This window comes from Octopus bimaculoides, chromosome 8, assembly GCF_001194135.2.
Source record: "Octopus bimaculoides isolate UCB-OBI-ISO-001 chromosome 8, ASM119413v2, whole genome shotgun sequence".
NCBI classification, from domain to species: Eukaryota; Metazoa; Mollusca; class Cephalopoda; order Octopoda; family Octopodidae; genus Octopus; species Octopus bimaculoides.
This window is the reverse complement of record NC_068988.1, coordinates 83,157,411-83,179,010: the sequence shown is the minus strand read 5'-3', so window position 1 is coordinate 83,179,010 and position 21,600 is coordinate 83,157,411. Positions and strand designations below refer to the sequence as shown.

Sequence of the window (21,600 nt, the reverse complement as noted above, 5' to 3'; positions counted from 1 at the left end):
TTATATGGTGCTCAAATGTATTTATAAGGCACATATTGGCATCTATCATAATGACCATTAACAAGTCCCAAGGTCAAACACTGCAGGGCTATTTCTCACATGGTCAATTGTGTGTAGGTTGTCCCAGAGTAGGAAGTCCACAGAAACTCTTCATATATGCTCCAAAGAAAAAAGTTTAAAACATTGTATATACTGAAGTTCTGTAAATGTTTTATAATTTTCGTACAATACATTTCTCTATTATTATCTGTATTACTTTCTGTATTTAGATATTCTAAATATATTTTTGAAGTTATGTCATGCAATATTTAAATACCTTTTAACAATTTTTATTGTAAGGAAAATAGGCATGATGACAGATGCCAATACGCGTCTTATAGATACATTTCAACACTGTATCGACTAGGCTGAATGCCGGGAGGCCCACAAGTATACACACGCACACACACACACATACATGCACACACACACATACATGCACACACACATACATGCACACACACACATACATGCACACACACACACATACATGCACACACACACATACACACACACATACACACACACACATGCACACACACACACATACATGCACGCACACACATACATGCACACACACACACACATACATGCACACACACACACACATACATGCACACACACATACATGCACACACACACACACACATGCATATGAGGTGGTATCAAAAAGTTCCTGGACTAGTTGTGTTTAATAAAAAATAACTTATTTACCTAAATTTTAACATCATCTTCAAAATAGTCACCTTGCACAGAAATTCACTGGTCCCAGTCAGGGCTGGCCCTAGGGTTGCTGGCACCCCAGGCAAGCTAAACTTTATTTACATTATTTACATTTGATGGATATTTGTCCTCATCTTGTTTGTTAACACAATGTTTCGGCTGATATACCCTCCAGCCTTCATCAGGTGTCTTGGGGAAATTTCGAACCTGGGTTCCCCAAGACACCTGATGAAGGCTGGAGGGTATATCAGCTGAAACGTTGTGTTAACAACAAACAAGATGAGGACAAATATCCATCAAATGTAAATAATGTACATTATTCCTCATCTCTTAATTATAGAACTGTATTAAGCTAAACTTTGACATGTGCATGCTGACAGTCATGGAAATTTCCTTGTCTTTGTCATGCTCTCCTTGGTGGCCCCTAGCACATGGCACCCCAGGTGACTGTCTAAGTTGCTGGTACCTTCAGCTGGTCCCAATGTACCTACCACTTTTGGAATCTGGCCTGGAAGTCATATTCTGTAAGCAAGTTGAGGAGGACTTTCTGTGATTTGCTCATGATCTCAACAATGGCGTTAAAATGGCAACCTTTCAGTTGCATTTTCATCTTGGGAAAGAGATAGAAGTCTGCAGGTGCTAAATCTGGTGAATAGGACAGGTGTAGAAGCAATAGCATGTTGTTTTGGTGAGAAACTCATGAGTGAGAAGAGCTCAGTGACAAGGTGGAGCATCATCATGAAGAATCCAATTCTTTGCACTTCACAGATCCAGTCACTTTTGCTGAATGTCCTCCCTCAAACACTTCATAATGTTGTTTGTTGTCCTTCAATGTCCTCATGCACAACCTAGTGAATTTTCTCCACATTCCTGGGGGTGATGTTCATGGCATGTCTTCCAGATCACTTGTTATCTTCCAAGGATGTTCTACCACTTTTGAAATGCCTATGCCACTTGAAACATTGCATATGACGAATTGCCTTGTCGCTGTAAGCTTGCTGAAGCATGTTCAATGTCTCTGTAGCATACTTCCCAAGTTTAACACAAATTTTCACATTGGTTTTTTGTTCCAACTTCCTGTCCATGACAAAAATTGCAGACTACAGCATACACATGATCACAAAAACACAAATTTCACAACATGCGAAATAAACACAACAACATCACTCAGCACACTGCGTCATGAAGGTCACTGCTAGCCCACACTGCATGTGCAACTGTGTGGTCATCTGTTGGCATGCTACAGAATTAGTCCAGGAACATTTTGATACCAGGAACTTTTTGAAATCAGCACAAAATGACGATTGGTTTCAATTTGTATCATTTAAAATAAGGAAGTTTGTAATCATAGAACCAGAACCAGTCTCGTGTGCGCTGGTATCAAAACAGTTAATCAGAAGACAGAAAATAAAAGTAATACATCACCAACCTCACCATTATTTTATGTTCATTTACCATACTGGTATGGGTTGGACAAGCTGCCATAATGTAAGTCATTTCTTATTATGAGCTCCTGCTCCCAAAGTCAAAGTGCTCATATCTGTCATTGTTCATAATTTATAAAGTTTTTTTGAAATATATGATACAAAAAGGTTTGACTAAATAGTTACTCTATTTTAGTAAATCCTATATTATACACCTGTTTTTCATAATGTGTTTTAAGTTGCTTATTTTATTATCAGCAATCATTTCAGCTATGTATGTATTGTAAAACTCAAGGTGAGTACAAAATCAAGGAACGTATTACAGAAAACCAGAGTATGTACAAGATGAATCTTAAACCCACACTTCTTGGTTCATGACACTGAATATTAACATCTATCTGTATCTGCATCTAGACTACATTGTGGCTGTTGTCAGTGTCACATAACTGGCACCTGTGCCAGTGGCACGTAAAAGCATTGGGCTTCACAGAAGCAATGTGGCTGATGTTGGTGTTGTGGAACTAGCAACTGAGCTGCTGACATGTAAAAGGCATCATTTGAGCACTGGGCCTCACACAGGCAATGACATATGACCAAGACCTTTGGCAATATGCTGTTCTTCAGAAGGAAGACCCATCAAGCCGTGTGAAACCATAGTTGTAGCAGATACTGGTGTCATGCAAATGGCATCCATGCAAATGGCACCCATGCAAATGGCACCCATGCAAATGGCACCCATGCCAGTGGCACATAAAAGCACACATTACACTCTTGGAGTGGTTGGCATTAGGAAAGGCATCCAGCCATAGAAACCATGCCAAATCAGGCTAATCTAGTGCAGCCACTCAGCTTACCAGCCTTGGTCAAACCTCCTACCTATGCCAGCATGGACAACAGATGATGAGGATGATGATAAAAATTAAATACATCAAAAAATAGGTTTCAGTAAAAGAAATAATTATGTTAATGAGAATAAAGTTCATATTAATTCAAGTAGTGTTTGTTACTTGTTGAAGGGAAACTATGTAACAGAACGTCAATACCATTGGAATGTGGTTTTGAAAGAGAAAGTATAAGAGATGTTTAAGAAGTGATCTGATAACTGAGATAATAGCAGAGATACTTGAACAATGAGGGAAGCATACACATGATGGTGGAATGATCTTAATGATGAAAGACTACATACCTGATTTCATGTAACCTAGAAGAAAAACATCATCATCTCTTACAGGCATATCTGGAAGTTTGTCAAGATTTTCTTGAATATTTGGAAATGGTGGTACCAAAAATCCATTGTAATCATAGCTGATCATTTGACATCCAGCAGGATCCTTGTAGTAAACTTCAGGCATGTTGTAACTATGGAATCTCTGTGAAAATATGTTTCACATATGAGTCAAATCATATATACAGGGTGCTGTGAATATACGGTTGTCTAAATTATGCGAAAATGAAAATAACACTGACATCTCATTTTAACAGATATATTTACCAAAATTACAGAAAAATATCTTGAAATGCTAAAGAGCAAATTTATTCAATAAAATCGCCATTGGTTTCAACCATAGCCTCCAGACGACTTCAAAATCTCCTGCAACTCTTCTGGATGGTCTCCTTGTTTAAGTTGGTGAATGCTGCCATAATCCTTGTCTTCAGTTCATCTTTGGTGTTACAAGGAGTTTCATTGGTCTCTCGCTCAACTGCAACCCACACAAGGGGATTGCAGTCTGGGAAGTTAGGTGGCCAGATGTTAGGGGTAATCTGGTCACAGAAATTATCTGAGAGCCATGACTGGGTTCTCCTGCTTGTGTGGTACGGTGCAGAGTCCTGTTGCCAGACACAGGGTCTTCCAGCAGCCACCATTTTGACCCAGGGCAGCACTACCTCCTCCAGACACACAATGTAGGCCTCCATGTTGAGACTGAGGCTGTTTGGAAAGATGTAATGCGTTAGGTGGTTGTTTATTTCATTGGATATTTGCTGTATAGTGTGTTGTATGTTTATAGATTGTATTGTATAGTTTGGGTATTATTATTATTATCATTATTATTATTATAAACAGGTTTTGTTGGAACTCAGAGTCTTGAAAAAGTGTAGTGGGCTTGCTACCTGCAGCCTATGGTACCATGTTATCTGTTCTTTTCAACTATCTAATACTTTCCTAATGATTCTGATTGTGTCAAGGAACTTTTTGCAACAAGCTCTGTTGAGTGTTCTATTCCCATTTCCTTTATATTCCTCTGGATGCCTTCTGATACTGTCCCCAAAGACTCAACAATAATTGAAACAATCCTCACCTTTCTTGTTTTCCACAGTTTAGCTATCTTTTATTTAGGAGGAAGGTACATGTGTATCTTTTCACCTTTCTTCTTAACTGTTCATAGGTCAAAGGAACACACAACATCAATTACAGAGTACATGTCTGGCTTCTTTTGCACAAGCACATGGTATGTTTGGATTGCAAAATCCCACAGGATTTTTCAAGTTTCCAACTCAACCACTCCTTGTGGTGTGTGCTCATACTACGTCTTGCCTCTCATCATTATCACTGTCATCATCATTATCATAATTTCATTATTACTATTAGCACTACAGCTACTGGCCATATTATTTATGCTTCCAGTTTTCTACAAATTTCTTTATAATTGTAATCTATGCCATTTGAAAGGTATTTAGATAAAATTTCATTAAAAGATATCCATTTTCCTGAAAGTTATGAGGGGGAAAAAATCAGATCGTGTGAATTTTCCGAAAGTCCTCTCCCAACCCCGCCAGTTCATTTGCGCAAATTTTGGCTTTCAGATTCCTTTACTACACTTTTTTTACACCTATTATACTTTTTTTTTACACCTATTACACTTTTTTGGGGGGGGGGCTGGGTGTTAAACTAGGTATTAACCTTTTTTTTTTCTTTTCTCACCATGTAGAAAAATAGATTACAAATCTTTAAGAATTAAAAAAAATTTTTTTCTTAAAGAAACACTCAAATCCCCTTCCCAGCCTCCACCCACCACCTCACCACATTCAAAAAGTTAAAAACTCCAAATGTTTCGCTTTTAGCATTTTTGAAAACAGTGAAATTTTTCCAGAAATAATGTCATTTACCTATACATGTGTGAAAGATGAGATGAAAGTAAAACATTCAGAGTTTTTAGCTTTTTAAAAGTTGGGAGGTGATGGGTGGGCAAGGTGGAGGAAGAGTCATTGAGTGTTTAAGAGTCTTTAAGAAAAATTCAAATTTATATAAAAAAAAAATCCCAGATTCATAATCTCTGTATTTTTCTATATGGATTAATAAAAAAATTTGTAAAAAGTTTAAAATTAAGAAATTGGGGTGAGGGTGGGGAAATTAAAGTTTTGAAAATGTGACTTTTGTGCAAAATCGTATTCTCCTATATCAAAAATATAAAAATCCAAAAAATTTTTTGAAAACGAAAACAAAATACACCAGAAATGGGTGGTATACACATGCTTTACCTTCACCAAAAGAAAATTATTTCAAAAGTTAATAAGACTGGAAAATTTCAATTGAGCCAAAGTGTTCTGCAAGAAGGAAGTCAAAGCTTTGGTCATCAATTATAAGGTCTGAGGAAAACAAATTCTGCTAATTTTCCAATACAAGGCAGATATAAATGTCTTGCACAACAAAACCAAAAACATGTGAGCCAGATTGTTTGCCAGTAAGAGTTAAAAAGGAAAAGATAGGAATTATGGTGTATGAAGGGAGAGGAGGGATAGGGAGATTAGAGCTTCTTTTGTTGAAAATACATTAAATGGCCACAAAATACTGTTAAATATTTGTAAAGGTTCCATTATTTGTTAAAGTTCTACATGGTAACATCTTGATTGTAGGTTGTAAGATTGTCAAAAATTATGTCAATAACAGAGCTGAAAAAAGTATTGACTGCAAAGTGGATAAACATGGATCTTTCAGTTATTGATAAGTTAATCAAATCTAGGCTTAATCATTGAAAATCATGATTTTAACTATAGGAGTGCTTGCAAAATACCAAATCAAACTTCATTTGTTTTGAATAGTTTTCCATGAATTTCAGCATTGCAATTTATTACCTTGGCTTGAAAATTATTGTTGAGCAATGTAAAAATCTATAACTGAATGCCACCAAATGTTTTACCAAACGAATAGCAAAACACAAAAGATTATTTTAATACATCATTAAATAAAACATTATATAAAATGTTTTAAAACCTTGTTACATGTGAGTCACTAATGTAAGTTGGAAGGAATGTCTTCTATATGTAACATGTTCAAGTTGTTACAATGTGTGTAGTTAGCATTTTTTTAAAGACAGTTCATAGAAAGAATCCATTTCCAGTGATTTCTTAAAGAGGTGTTAATAAAGAATATTCAGAAGGCACGTTTATAAAACAAAAACATTGAAATTTATTCAGTAGTGTAAGGAGTGCTAGCAAGTGGTAACAAGGATTAATCTTGCATACGAATGGGAACCAAATATATGTGTATGCAAGACAGGAAAAATCACATGATGTACTATATACACTGAGGTTTATATGAAGCGAGTTGAAGTTGATATTAATCAAGTGAGTTGCATGTAGTTGGTGGTGGATACAGAAAATATGACATGCTGAAGAAAGCAATGTTGCTTCTAGGCAGTCTTTTCAGCAACTAGTTTGAAACTGTCGCTTCTATGCTGCTAAGGCAGATCACTGCCATCTTATTCACATACCTCCAGCTCTGATTGGCTGAAATCTGCCACAGTACAACTGAACTATGTCACGGCGATGTAATAGATCTTTCCTGACTCGCTACGACCTTAATATTTTAATGAACAGGATATAATAGAAGCATAGTTCGCTCCTTTGAACAGCCTACAGAAAACTTTATATGCACATTATTTTATAGCTGGCTGAATCGTTAGCACACTGAGAAAATGCTTAGCAGCATTTCATCCGAAATTACTTTCTGTGTTCAAATTTCACTGAGGTCAACTTTGCCTTTCATATTTTCGAGGTCAATAAATTAAGTACCAGTCAAGCACTGGGGTTGATGTAATCAACAAACCCCCTTCCCCAAAATTTCAGGCCTTGTGGAAAGACTTATTTATAAAATAAGGTTCCATAAATTCTTCTTGAAAAAGTTTACTGTTGCAATATTTTTTACCTTCAACACCTATTTTATCTGTACATTATATAATTTATTTGGAGAGAAAATTGCAAATCTAAATGACACGTGTTTAACATAGATAAAATTAAAAGAATAAAGCTACAAATCTGGAAAGAGGGTACAGCTGATTAAGTGGACTCTAGTACTTGTCTTGTATATATTCGATCAACCCCAACATTCACAAGGGTGAAAAATAAGTTGACTTGGGCAAGAATTGAACTTAGAATGTAAACATCAATATGTAAAGGTTGCAAATTATGTTTCTTACACTCTTAGATTCTGCCAATTCAGTCTATTTTCATTTTACATAAAAAAAATTAACATAAGTTTGCATTTAGATTTTATCAAAAATTGTTCATTATAAATTACAAGTTTTACAGGTATCATTGTAAGTAGTGAGTACCTTCAGGAATGTATTTGTTTTAATTAGCTATCACACCTCACCTTTGTAACACTAATTCAAGTAAGATTTATGCTATTATCTTTCAGTTTGAACTTCTATAGGTGAGACGTCTGCAAAAAGTATGAGTGCACAACTTTTAGAGTGGTCTAAGTGAAATTTTATAAAGGGGTCAGCAACTAAACAGAGCTGAAATATTTTATGATCCCAAATGGGAAGCAAAGATTTAAGGATGTAGTTTTACTATTTATATGGTTGTGTGGAGGGTAAAAGTATCAACATCATCATTATCATTCAATGTCTGTTTGCTATGTTGGCATGGGTTAGATGGTTTAACAGGAGCTAACCAGACTCTAATTGTCTGTTGTGGCATGATTTCTGTAGCTGGATACCCTTCCTAAAGCCAACCACTTTACAGACTGTGCTGGGTGCTTTTTATGTGCTTTTTATATGTTCATATACACAGCACTAGTTCATATACATAGCACAGACATAAATGCATTTTATGTGGCATTGGCACCTGTAAAGGACAAGCCTGTATATATGGATGACAGCAATTTTACTTAGCTTGATGTGTCTTCTCAAGTACAGCAAATCCCCATAACTCCTGGCCCCTTGTCATTTTCTCAGTGAGGCCCAGGATCCTTTCTTACCACTTCGTTCCACATCTTCCGGAGTCTACCTCTCCCACAAGTTCCCTCCACAATTAGAGCTCAGCATTTCTTTATGCAGCTGTCCTCATCCATATGCAGTTTCAGATTTTTAATTTACAGAAAGAAAAATACTGATGATGTAACAAACATTAAAATACCCACAAGGAGTCAGAATGTGAGCTGAAGAAAGTACAGACACTACATAATACAATAGAAGAGCTTGCAAGAAAAATTATGATTCATGAGATGAGAGAACTACATGGAGTACTGAGACAGCTGGAGTGCCTCACAACTGTAAAACATGGCAGAGAGACATGAAATGCTTCACCAATTATCATACATGTTGATGACACAGGTAGGGAGAAAAAGAAAGAGTTTAGAAGTTTGTTGTTTGAGAAAGAGAGGGCGATATAGAAAAATGGTCACATTTAGTCACTTAGCTATGTCAGGTTGGTCAAAGATGAATACATATCACTGACAAGTCTATAAATGTGTATTATATAAACATAGGGTTAGGTAATGTATATACATTTGTACTTAATATATACACATACACACATGAATATGTATATTTATTTGATGTTTTTTTAAATAGTATTTTTTCAACAAAAATGTATCTGCTTCTTGGTCTTTTTCCCTATAATTTGTTTTTTCTTTAAATTAACAACTAATAAGTTATTTATATCAACATTTAAGGAAACATAATAGTTTTAAAATAAGTAAAGTTAAGATAACAGTTACGTAATAAAGGTATATAACAAATAATTGATCAATACAGAAACTGCTTTACAAATAAAAGTAGGTAAGAAGGTGGGTCAGAATTTGGGGTGTCAGTGAGATTAAAAAAATATAACCCCCTCCCCTTCACACAGTTAAAAAAACTAACAGTTGTACATTTATGTATATATACAAACACACACATATATATATACACATACACACATATACACACACACATATATACACACACATATATACACACATATATACACACACACACACATATACAGATATACATACACATATATACACACATACACACACATATACACACACACACATGTATACACACACACATGTATACACACACACACACACATATATATATTAGGTTGGCAATTAAGTTCCCATCATTTTTTAAAATTTAAATTTTTTAAAAGGTTTAATAAAAAATAACAACTAATTAATCAATAATGTATTCGCCCTTTGTTTACAACTTCTTCCCAACGTTCAACAAGATTTTCAATACCTCCTTGGTAAACATCACCTGATTTCGACTCAAAAAATTAATCCAACCAAGCTCTCAATTCTGCATCAGTATTGAACGAAACTCCACGCATAGCATTTGAAAGAGATCGAAAGAGGTGGAATGAGGAGAGTACGGCGGGTGTGGCAGCACTTCTCAGCCATGCGTTTAAATGGGTTCCTTGGTCATATTGGCGATATGAGGGTGGGCATTGTCGTACAGTAGAAGAACTCCAAGCTTTAATTGCAGAAAAAGCACACTTGAAAATGCAGCTCTCTGTCTCTCTCTCTGTGACATAGCACACAAGTTTGGAGAAAAGCGTCCGACGGAAAGTGTCGCTTCTTCTTAATGAATAATTTTAATTATAGAATGTAATTATTTTCACTTTGTATATTACCCTCTTTCTATGTAATCAACACTACACATCTACTTGTACCAGTGCTTCTCAAACTGCAACTTAGGCAAACTTAGTGCAATGTATAAAAATAAATATAATCATTATGAACGAAATTGTGGTTTATATATTTTACTTGATATTTCCTTTGAAAAGTAGCTTCTCTTTTTAAAAATTCTCATGTGAAGTGTGTCATTAACTTGTTTAACATCTATTGCCCCACGATATCAAAAACATCGAGAACTTCGGTCCTCCTCAAATAATTTTAAATCACAAGGTTTTTCTTTCATCGCGTAACATTAGATACATCCCCAATCACGAGACAATTAGTTTTCTAGTTTAACAGAAGTTGACAATTCCACAAAAAATACTTTATCTTACTCACTATTGGACCTCATGCATGTTAAATATCCCTAGATGGCAAGGGTGTTTCTCGTTTACGTCCCAGTCGTTCTTGTACAGTCGTGCAGAATTATGTATGGAGAACAAGTTTTACCTAATTTCTAGGTTAATCCATTATTGCTGTTTTAAAAAGCACAAATTACCTTATTTTAAAGAAAAAATATCGTAGCTTAATTTCCTTTTAAATCATAAAAATTACATCATGTTTAGTCTCCATATGAATAAAAATTATGAGTTGGCAAAAGGACTGCTGCATTTTAACTTGTCCCTCCTTTTCTTGTGATAGTAAATAATTGAGTTGAAGTTTCTTACAAGTCAAACGACTGCATTCACACAACATATTACATAAATCAAAGTGACAACTGAGAAAACTGACAGGTTATTAGTTAAGAAGTAAACAAAAAAGCACGTTTTTTTTTTTTAACTGGGTGTAAAGATGCAAACAAGAAAACAGTTAAAAATATTAATATAAACAAACATTAATCTATTAATGAGAATATATAACATTAATCTAAGAAAGAAAAAGCAAACAATAATTATACCAACCAGAGGGAAGGAGTAGCACCTACTGACATGTAGCACGTTCTGAATGTGAACGAAATTTTTTTGTTTTCCTTTACTGTTATTACGGCAAACGTGACTTGTTAAACACTGTAATAGAGAAATTTTGTGAGTTTCAAACTGGCCTATATTATTCAATAATATTTTGATAACTGTAAACGATAAGATACGCGTGCATACAGCCCACGCCTATTTCTCAAATTACAATTTTTCATATTTAATGGGTAAGTTATAAAGCAATTTATTATGTTTAACTGCCAGTTCTTGGTGGCATTTCATCTTTGTTTTGAGTTAAAATTCTGCTGTGGTTGACTTTCTCGTTCATCCTTTCTGGGTTAATGAAATAAATACCAGTTCATTACGGGGATTGATGTAATTGATTTACTCCTACCTCGAAATTGCTGGCCTTGTGCTTAAATTTGAAACCATTATTATTATTATTAGAGCGGCAAATTGACAGAATTATTAGCATACTAGGCAAAATCCTCAGCAGCATTTCGTCCATCTTTACATTCTGAGTTCAAATTCCACCAAGGTCAACTTTGTTGTTCATCCTTTTGGTGTCAATAAAATAAGTACCAGTGATGTAATCGACTAGACCCCCACCTCACTTCCTCAAAATTTCAGGCTTTGTGTCAATAGTAGAAAGGATTATTATCATTATTACCAGTTCCATCTAACAATCACAAGGTCAGTGTTTCAGCAGGCAGATAAATATAAGAATATCTGGAAGCATTCCTGATCTGGTAACTGACATATGATTGACTATGTTATTACTAAGAGCAAAGATTGCTGTGATTTCAGATTAACCAGAGCTCACAAAACTCCCAAGTATTATTTGGATAAAGAGGCTACTGAGATCCATTACACCATTGAGAATGAATGTGTCTTTCTTAAAAAATCCAAATAAGGCAAAAACTTTTGAAATGCATCTAAATTCAAAGCTTGAGAACATAGAGGAAAGAAATTTTGTGGCAAAATATTTATGACAGCATCAAATCATCTGCTGAAGAAGTTCTAGAATATGTCAAACGCAGGCACCAAGATTGATTCAATGAGAATGATTCTCAAATCAAACCTCTCCTAGAAACTATGCACAAAAGACACAAGGCATAGATCTCAAACAAAAACTTACCATCACTCAGATCCCTATACATTTCCTCTAAGAAAACTACTCAAAAACCTGTGTGAGATGAAAAAGTCTTGATGGGTCCAAGAATTGGAACAGGCTACTAACTCTCACAACCTGAGAGCATTGTATAAGAATCTGAAAGATGTGTTTGGTCCAAAAAAGGGTGGAACAGAACCAATTTTTTCAAACAATGGGATAAAACTCTTAAGTAGCTAAGATGTAATTCTGAAAAAATTAGCTGAACTCTTTAAATCAAGAACCCACCACTGATCCTGAAGTAATCAATGAAATCCTTCAGAGGCTTGTAATTGAGGAACTTGCAGAAGATACTTCCTTGGAAGGGATAAGTACTGCTATTATAAAACTTTCTGTTGGTAAAGCTCCTGGACAAGACAGTATTTCCCATAGAAGTGTACGAGTATGATGGTAGACAACTTGTAAGAAAGTTGTGCAAATTGGTCTGTTTCATTTGGGAAAGTGGATCTGTTCCCCAATAGTTCAAAGATGCATCTATAACACACTTGTACAAAAATGAAGGGAAGAAGAATGTATGTGATAATCACTGGGGAATAAACTCTTTGTGCATTGCTGGAAAAATTCTTGCAAGGATGATTCTTAACTGCATCAATATGCATGTAGTAAACAGTATATATCCTGAATCTCAATGTGGATTCCGGACTGGGAGAGGCACAATTGACATGATTTTTGCCCTTACAGCAAGTTCAAGGAAAAGCACATGAGCAAAATAGTGACTAGCACATAGTCTTTGTTGACTTGACCAAGGCCTTTGATACATTGAATCATGAGGCTCTGGAAAATTTTGTCAAAGGTCAGCCTTCCTGATAAAATGTAAGGTTAATAGTATCTCTGCACAAAGGAATGATGACAACTGCAATATCTAACAGCCAATGTTCTGAGGCATTTTCTGTCAACACTGGAAACAAATAGGGTTATGTTTTAGCTCCTGTACCTTTTTCCATATTCTTTTCAATGGTGCTCTAACACATTTTAGGGATTACCATGAAGGTGTAAAATTCCAGTTTCACATTGAAGGAAGTCTACTAAATGTAAAATAGCAAAGTTTCAGATCAAAGAAAAAGATCAAGTAAGAGATTCTACATGACTTTCTGTTTGCTCATTATAGCACTTTGGTTTGTCATGTGTTTAAAGAAATTCAGGAAACAGTAGCAGCTAATGCTTTTGGACTGACTATCAGACTCAAGAAGACAAGTTTATTCCAACTGAAACTTGAGGCAGAACATACTTGAGATTCAAATGTAATGATTGATAACAAACAAGCCACTCAACTGCGTCAAGTCATTTAAATATCTTGGAAGTACAGTAAACTTGAAAAATACTCTTAATGATGAAATCAATGTTAGAATATCTAAAGCTGCAAATGCTTTTGGAAAACTTTCCCACTGTTTATGGGATGAACATGGTGTCAGTCTGAAGACCAAATTAAGTGTATGCAAATCTTATATTTTGAGCACAAACATGGACTCCCTACCACAGTCATATAAAGAAACTTGAAACCTTTCATATGTACATTCTGTGCAATATCTACAACATAAAATGACGAGACAAGATATCAAATGTCAAAATCTTAGAAAAATGTGATATCTCCAGTATCAAAAGCATGTTGCTGAGAATTCAGTGCAGATGGGTAGGACATGTTTAAACGAAAGATGACTCCGAAAATTCTTTTGTATGCCAACAAGTAGATGGACACCACAATAAGGGAAGATCTATCCTTAGATATAAGGATAAGTTGAAGCAATCATGAAAGCCTCAACAGCTTAATCTAACATCTTGAGAAAGTTATAGCCTAGATCGATCTGCATGGCATAAAATGTGTAATGATACATTCAAACAATTTGAGTTGAAAAAACAGAACAATAAAAGAATTTTCTCCTGCAATCAACAGACACATTTTCTCAATCCCTGGCAAAATCAAAATCATCAGTGTCCCAATGTGACTTCATAGCAAAATCCATACCAGGACTCAAATCATATTTACATATCCATCACAAATAGATGCAGCTTCTTTTATTCTTTTATTTTTGAAGTTGTTTCTTCTTTGTATCATTTTATTTTTCTCTCTCCTTTTAAATCTTCTCCTTCAAACACACATACATTGAAATCAACAGGAATGACCATCATCATCATCATTATTTAGCGGTATTTCGCCTGTTGGTACATTCTGAGCTCAAATTCTGCTGAGGCCAACTTCACCTTTCATCCTTTTGGGGTCGAGAAATTAAGTATCAGTCAAGTACTGGGGTCAATGTAATCAACTCATCCCCTCCCACAAAAAATTGCTACCCTTGTGGCAAAATTTGAAATTATCATTATCATTATTATGAAAAAAATGGTAAGCTGGCTGAATCGTTAGCATGCCAGGCAGTATGCTTAGCAGCATTTTTTCTGTCCTTATGTTTTGAGGTCAACTTTACCTTTCATCCTTTTGGGGTGGATAAAATAAGTACCAGTTGGACACTGGAATTGATATAATCAACTTTTCCCTCCCCCAAAATTGCTGACCTTCAGCCAAAATTTGAAGCCATAATTATTGTCATTATTATTATTATTATTATTATTATTATTTTTATTATTATTATTATCGCCATCATTATTATTTTTATTACTGAGTAAGAGAGCAGTGCATACATCAAAATAACACTGCATTCCTGGGTGTCAGAAGTTTTATAGATGTCATACTTCACTGAATTCGTAGTGAGAGCCTGGTCTTGTGCAGCAATGATCAGGCTTTCAGTGGTACACTTCAAATCACCTCGCTCAAGCCATACCCACGATGCTGTATTATCCTTAAAGTCCTGTGTATTCCTTTCAAACTGTCCATGCATTCTCATTTCAAGAAGGTCTTCTTTTCTCTTCTCCTCAGCTCTTTGGTTAAACTCTTCCTTGCCCATCATTTCATCTGAATTTACACCCATATCATTTACAGCATATTGCAGCAGGTCGTCATCACTATTTATCAAATACTTGGCAAGTGTTCTCCTTTCACTTCTTGTACAATGGTCTATACTAATTAGTCCTCTGCCACCATTCTTTCTTTTCATATAGATTCTGTTCATGTTTGCTTTAGGGTGTAGTGCCCCATACAGCGTCATCAACTTTCTCATTTTTCTATCCAGTGTTGATATTTCCTCCTCAGTCCATTTGAGGATGGACGCACTATATCTAACCACTGCAACTGCACAGATATTTGTTGCAGTAATCAAATTTTTGGCATTGAAGTTGGATTTCAACACTGCTTTCCCACTTTTTTGATACGCTTCACTGACCTTGACTTTCATCTCTCTGTGTAGAATGTCATCCAGCTCCAAAATCCCTAAATATCTATACCCACTGCCGTCAGGTTCACCCATGGTCTCTCCTGATGGTAACCACAATCCTGTGCATGATGCTTTCTTCCCTCTTTTCATATTAAGCACTGAACATTTGGTAATCCCAAATTCCATTTCAATGTCCCTACCACACTTCTGGACTGTTTTGGTTAAGGAATCTATCTGTTTTTCAAATTTCTAAAGCAATTTCAGGTCATCCATAAACAGAAGATCGTTCAATGATGGGCCTTTCTTCCCACATCGGTAACCCATCTTAACTTTCCTAAGTGTCATTGTTATGGGTATTAGTGCCATTATAAATAGTAATGGAGAAAACGAGTCATCTTGGAAGATGGCCCTTTTAATATTAACTTCTCCAAGGAATACTTGAGCACTATTTGGTTTTTCACTCTTTTGTGTTATGCATCAGAAAATTTGTGATGTTGTCAGCAACACCAAACATCTGCAGGCATTCAACAATCCAAGAATGAGGCATCATATCACATGCCTTCTTAACATCAATCCAAGCTATAGACATGCTTGTATGATGTTTTTTACAATGCTGAGAACTCTTCCTACATCCTCTTTGTTCCCTTGGTAGTATTTCTTCCTGTGCCAGGAAAGTATATGTCTTTGCTGCACATATTGCAGTGAGTATCTTCCAGATTATATTTAGGCATGCTATGGGACAGTAGTTTCCCACAATATTCCCCTTTCTTCTATCATTCATTATGAGTGTTGTCTTCCCAGTCACCATCCACATGGGGACTGTACCTTTCAGGATACACTCATTCAATTGGGCTGCTAGTCTTTCATGCACCGTGTGGCATCTCTTCAGCCAGAAGCCATGAATCCCATCTGGTCTGGGGGCTTTCCAGTTAGTCACTTTACCCACTTGTACTTTCAAATCACCTGTGCTTATGACAATATTCTGTTGTTTCTTTCCTCCTTGTAATTTTGTCTTGATAGCTCCTATCCACGTTGCATCCCTTTTATACACCACATTGTTTCCCCATAATCTTCTCCAGAACTCCTTGGCTTGATTTGCATCAGGAGCAACATTTTTCCCATTGTCTCCTTCTAACATTCAGAAGAATTGTTTCGAGTTATTTTTTAACAATCTGTTCTCGAACTGCTTATTTCTGTTCACAAATCTTATGTTCTTCTGGCTTTTTACCATGATCTTCTGTTTTAACTGTTCTATTACTGCATCAAACCTGTTCTTCTATATTTTATATTTCTTCTCTAATTTTTCTCAGTCAGTCTTTTTCCCATTTTTCCAGTTTCCTCTTAACCATTGCTCAGTTTTTCCTAGATCTTGCCTTGCCCACATTATGTCCCTTTCAGTGCATCGTTTCCACCATGGTTTTTTTGCTCTACCATTTTTTGTTTTCTTAAGTTGTAATTTCTCCTCAGCAAATAGTGCAATAGCTCGGAGAAGATTTCTTGTTTGTGTTATGTCTTCCGTCTGGATGTATGGTATGACAGTATTTATCTTTTGTGTTACTTTATTTGTCATACCCCTATCTACCCTTCTCATATTCATGGGGATTTTTTCTTCTGGAGCATTCATCAACTCAGAGAGTTGTCTTTGAATTTCAAGCAATTCATCATCTAGTTGGTTCATTTCCCCTGCATGTCCACCCACCACAGTATCAGGGTTCACTGTATAACATTCCTGTTCCTCATCATTAACAGCCCCATCACCATTTCCCTGTTCCTCCTGTCTGCTTTCAACTCCTACCTTGCTGTTTTCAACTCTGACCATCCTTTGTAGTCCATCTGCAGGGTCTCTCAGTCTCTCATTAATCCGAGATATTTCTACTCCAGTTAAGTAACCCTTCCTCCTAACCACTCTCACTTGGTTCATTAGTTTATTTTCTGACATTAGATACATATCCTTTTTCATCCAAAATTTCAAGGTATGTCGGCCTACTCTGCAATTTCTTTCCAGCTTTGCTCTTCGTCCACTTATGTCTGTTCTTGCGCACACCATGTATGTGATCTCTTGTGACATAATGACCATCTGAGGCCAGATCACTGCCCCTGATGCAGGCAGTTTCAGACATGCCAGGCAGGAAACCTTCACCATGATTGGCTATAGCTTCATTCTCGTCATTAATTCTTTCATTGTTGTGTTGCGTCATGACTTCATGAGTTGTTCATGGGGTTCCCACAAGAGTTGTTACTGAGATCCCATCTCGTTCTTCCTCTCTTTATTTGCATATACACATGCACATGTATGTACATATACACATATATAAATAACATGCTTGCATTGTGTCACCTCCATAACCACAGTGATTATTATTATCACTGTTGTTCTACCAATAGCATTTAAAAATATTGATAATAATATGGATCTTGGTATATTGCAGTAGATCTTTGTCACTATTTATCAAATACTCGGCAAGTGTTCTCCTTTCACTCCTTATACAATGGTCTATACCAGTGGTTTTCAACCAGGGTTCCGTCAGTACAGTCCAGGGGTTCTGCAAGAAGTTACATAAATGCTAAAATCGACAGTAATTTTTAATTCTTCTGTGCAGATATGTGTGTACATGTTAGGCCTACAAGTTGCACGTCAGCGTAGATGACCCTGATCCTTGGTGTGTACATGTATGTGCACATCTACGAGTTGGATGCCAGCTTAGATGATGGTTTAGTTTTCTTTTGTAAAATACGAGTGACTATATTTGAAAGAAACATTTTAACTGCATAAACCATTTAGGTGTTGTTGTTAATCTGCCTTTTAAAAGATCTTTAGCTTTTTAAAAGGCGCTTTTGTAAAAAATTTTTCTTGTATGACGTCTATTAATATTTGGTCAAATGTTAAGATTAAAAAATCGAAAGAGAGTTGAATTACATATGTAGAAAAAAAATAAGAAATAGGGAAACTGATATTAAATTAGAAGATATGTAAATATGCATAAATATTAACTCCTTACAAATTTCTAAATTAGAACAATGAACAAATAAATGACATTTTAAATTCAAATCCAAAAATCTTTTTTATTATTATATGCATATTGTTTAGATATAATCAAATACCCATTACTTTAAAAATACATTAATAAAAAAGTTAAATTTTACATCATTAGACTCGCTACACTTTAAAGATCATTTTGTCCTGCCATTATTAGGTTTGCTTTTATATATATACAATTCTGCTTACAGCCTTACAAGTATGGATAGATTTCTGAAAAAACGTAAGTTAGATACAAATGAAGAGATGCAGGGTCTGAGGCAGTCTGTTGAAGCCGCAGCCACTGCCAATGATGCTGCCTCGTCGAAATTACCAAGAAAGGAGGGAATTAACCTGCAACTAAAAGTTTGTCAATATTGTGAAAACTACATAGCTCTGGGATTTACTTGGACTGGAAACCTAGACTGCCCTTCCCTTTTGTGTACTGTTTGTGGGGAGAAGCTGGCTAATAGTGCTATGGCACCAGCCAAACTGAAACGACACTTAACAACTAAACATCCAGAGTTGTCAGGCAAAAATGAACAATATTTTAAAAGAGAATTGGCATTTAATAAAAGGCAAGTTTCTATGTTTGCCAAAAAGTTCAAGTTGAGTGACAAAGGACAAGAAGCAAGTTATGCTGTGGCGGAGATAGTTGCAAGAAAAATGTAATCTCATACCATCACTGAAACTGTAATTTTACCTGCATGCCAGGAAATAGTGAGGATAATGTTTGGAGAGGATGCTGCATCAGAGCTAAATAAAATTCCACTTTCTGACAACACAATAAGTAGGCACATTCAAGACATGACAGGAGACATTGAGTGCAATATTAAGTCAAAAATACTGAAACATAAGTTGTTTGCGCTTCAAGTTGATGAGAGTACAGACATCACTGGTAAAGCACAACTCCTTGTATTTGTTCGTTTTATTAATGATGAAGCTATTGTAGAAGACTTCCTGTGTTGCAAAGAGTTGCCAGAAACAAGAAAAGGACAAAATGTATTTGATGTTTTGAATTCATATTTAGAGTATTGTAGATTGAACTGGAAAAACTGTGTTGGTATTTGTACAGATGGTGCCCCTGCAATGACAGGATGTCTTAAAGGCTTTGTCCCAATCGCACAAAAACAAAATCCAAATATTATCCATACTCATTGTTTCATTCATAGAGAAGCACTAGTTGCTAAAACTCTTGAACCTGAACTAAAATCTGTAATGGATATGGTAGTGAAAATAGCTAATTACATCAAGATGAGGCCAATTAAATGTCAACAGTTTGCGAAACTTTGTGTGGGTATGGAAGCAGACATTTCCACCTTAATCCAACACACAGAAATACGATGGGTGTCAAGAGGAAAAGTATTGTCTTGTTTTTATGAATTAAGAGAAGAGTTATTGACCTTTTCTTTGCAAGAAAACCTGAAAGACTTTGTAGAATGTTTGAGTGATGACCATTGGTGTTCCAAGTTAGCATATCTTGCCAATATATTTCACAAGCTAAATCCCTTGAACAATGGCATGCAGGGCAGGAACGAAAATATCTTGTCTTCTACTGACAAAATAAATGCTTTTCAGAAGAAATTGACAATATGGAAGAAATGCATAGGAAATTTGGAAATGTTTCCAAGTGTTTTTAAAAGGAATTGTCAAGAAATTGCGCTACTGATTTTGAACCATTTGCACACTTTGTTAACAAATCTTGACAAATATTTTCCATCGATATCTGTTGACCTGTATGACTGGATTAGAAACCCATTTGTGGAATTTGAACCATTTGAAGAACAATTCACATTAACAGAAGAAGAACTTGCCAATGTTTTAAATGACAGAACATTAAAGTTGAAGCATTCTGAGCTTAACCTGAATGCATTTTGGTTGCTGGTTGAAAAGGAATATCCTGCAATTGCCCAGAAAGCACTGCGACTTCTTGTGCAGTTTTCAACCTCCTACTTGTGTGAATTTGGATTTTCAGCTCTGACAACCATCAAGCACAAGAAGCGAGCACAATTGCTGTCTGTGGAAGATGAACTTCGTGTGTGTCTATCAAAAACACGACCCAATCTTAAAGAGTTGTGCAAGAAACACCAGGCTCAAGTTTCTCATTGAGTTTTTGATGAGAATAAATGTAATCTATTCAAACTAAAGTTTTTTTTAATACATGTTTTAATAATAACTGTAGATACAAGAATAAAATTGCATATGTACGTGACAATTTTTTTACAGTTTGTGTTTTTATTGTAAATAAATCTGAACATGAGTATTTTCATTTCATTAATTAAATGCTGTTTTTTGCATAAGACAGATCATTCTCAACTAACTTTTAGTTCCTTTACTGGTCATTTCAAGTGCTCCCACAATCACTGGTGTTGTAACTGTCTTGAGAAGCTATCTTTGCTCCAACTACTGTCGTCATCTGCCCACCATTCTCTTTTGGTTTTGTTTTATTATTGTTGTTGTTGTTATTTCAATTTATTATTAAAAGGTATTATTAAATGTTGTTCAGTTTCAACTTTTGTCTTGTACTTGAGATAATCATAAATATGTGAGCGTTGAAGGGAATAGTAGGAGGAAGAGTAGCAGCTTGGTGAATAGATCAAATTCTACAGGTCTGTAAATAGATTCAGCAGATGGGGAGGAGGTCAGCAATGGACATTCCTGTGTAATTAGGCAAAAGAGGCCTCACAAAAGAGGCCTTACAAAAGAGGCCTCACACTCTTGGGGTCAGCAGAGGTCAAATGTGTTTACTACTACTATCGATTAATGACAGAGCTGACGTTGGCCTTAAAAAGAAGCAATTCACCTTGTCCTATTTTTAATTACTGATAGAAAAAATTATACATATATACCTATACTGATGTTCACATTGTTGAATTTTTGAATTTCTGAATTTTTTTGTTCTTTTTCTTCCTTTTCTTTTTATAAGCTTTTAGACTCATTGCATTTTAGACTCATCTCAGCAGACTGCTGAGATGATTCCAAAACACAACACCTAATAACCTAACGGTATATCTTTTTTCTATCTCTCTGATGAGATTTTGCCTAATATAATGATTTAATAATTGCTATTTTAATCTTTAGGCTTAATTGAAACAGCTTTAAGAGAATATGTTGGATTTTTGCAGATAATAAACTTTTGTTAAATGTGATATCTCTATTTTCTTA

At 35.5% G+C, this 21,600-nt stretch overlaps 3 protein-coding genes across 7 annotated transcripts in view; 2 read left to right on the top strand and 1 right to left on the bottom strand.

Annotated features, from left to right (window-relative positions):
* Positions 1–11,508, bottom strand: part of LOC106877756 (sulfotransferase 6B1) — a 31,119-nt gene extending 19,611 nt beyond the window's left edge. Inside the window, exons 1-3 of one of the 5 annotated variants that reach the window (XM_014926767.2) lie at positions 11,380–11,508; positions 10,974–11,078; positions 3,373–3,556 (exon numbers count right to left, since the gene is read on the bottom strand). In XM_014926767.2, the coding sequence (XP_014782253.2) occupies positions 3,373–3,556; positions 10,974–11,078; positions 11,380–11,493 (403 nt within the window). In that variant the 5' untranslated portion in view covers positions 11,494–11,508. The other 4 variants (XM_052970219.1, XM_052970220.1, XM_052970221.1 and 1 more) reach the window with 4 other exon arrangements.
* Positions 11,139–20,553, top strand: LOC106877755 (zinc finger BED domain-containing protein 5). Its single transcript, XM_014926766.2, has 2 exons — positions 11,139–11,212; positions 18,648–20,553. The coding sequence occupies exon 2, from the start codon at positions 19,165–19,167 to the stop codon at positions 20,542–20,544; it is 1,380 nt and encodes a 459-aa protein (XP_014782252.1). The 5' UTR covers positions 11,139–11,212; positions 18,648–19,164; the 3' UTR covers positions 20,545–20,553.
* Positions 18,658–19,107, top strand: LOC106877754 (zinc finger BED domain-containing protein 5-like). Its single transcript, XM_014926765.1, has one exon. The coding sequence runs from the start codon at positions 18,658–18,660 to the stop codon at positions 19,105–19,107; it is 450 nt and encodes a 149-aa protein (XP_014782251.1).
* Positions 20,554–21,600: the final 1,047 nt, after the last annotated feature.

Coding starts and splice junctions, on each gene's coding strand:
- LOC106877754 (XM_014926765.1), top strand. CDS start 18,658: ATGGATAGATTTCTGAAAAAACGTAAGTTAGATACAAATGAAGAGATG.
- LOC106877755 (XM_014926766.2), top strand. CDS start 19,165: ATGTTTGGAGAGGATGCTGCATCAGAGCTAAATAAAATTCCACTTTCT.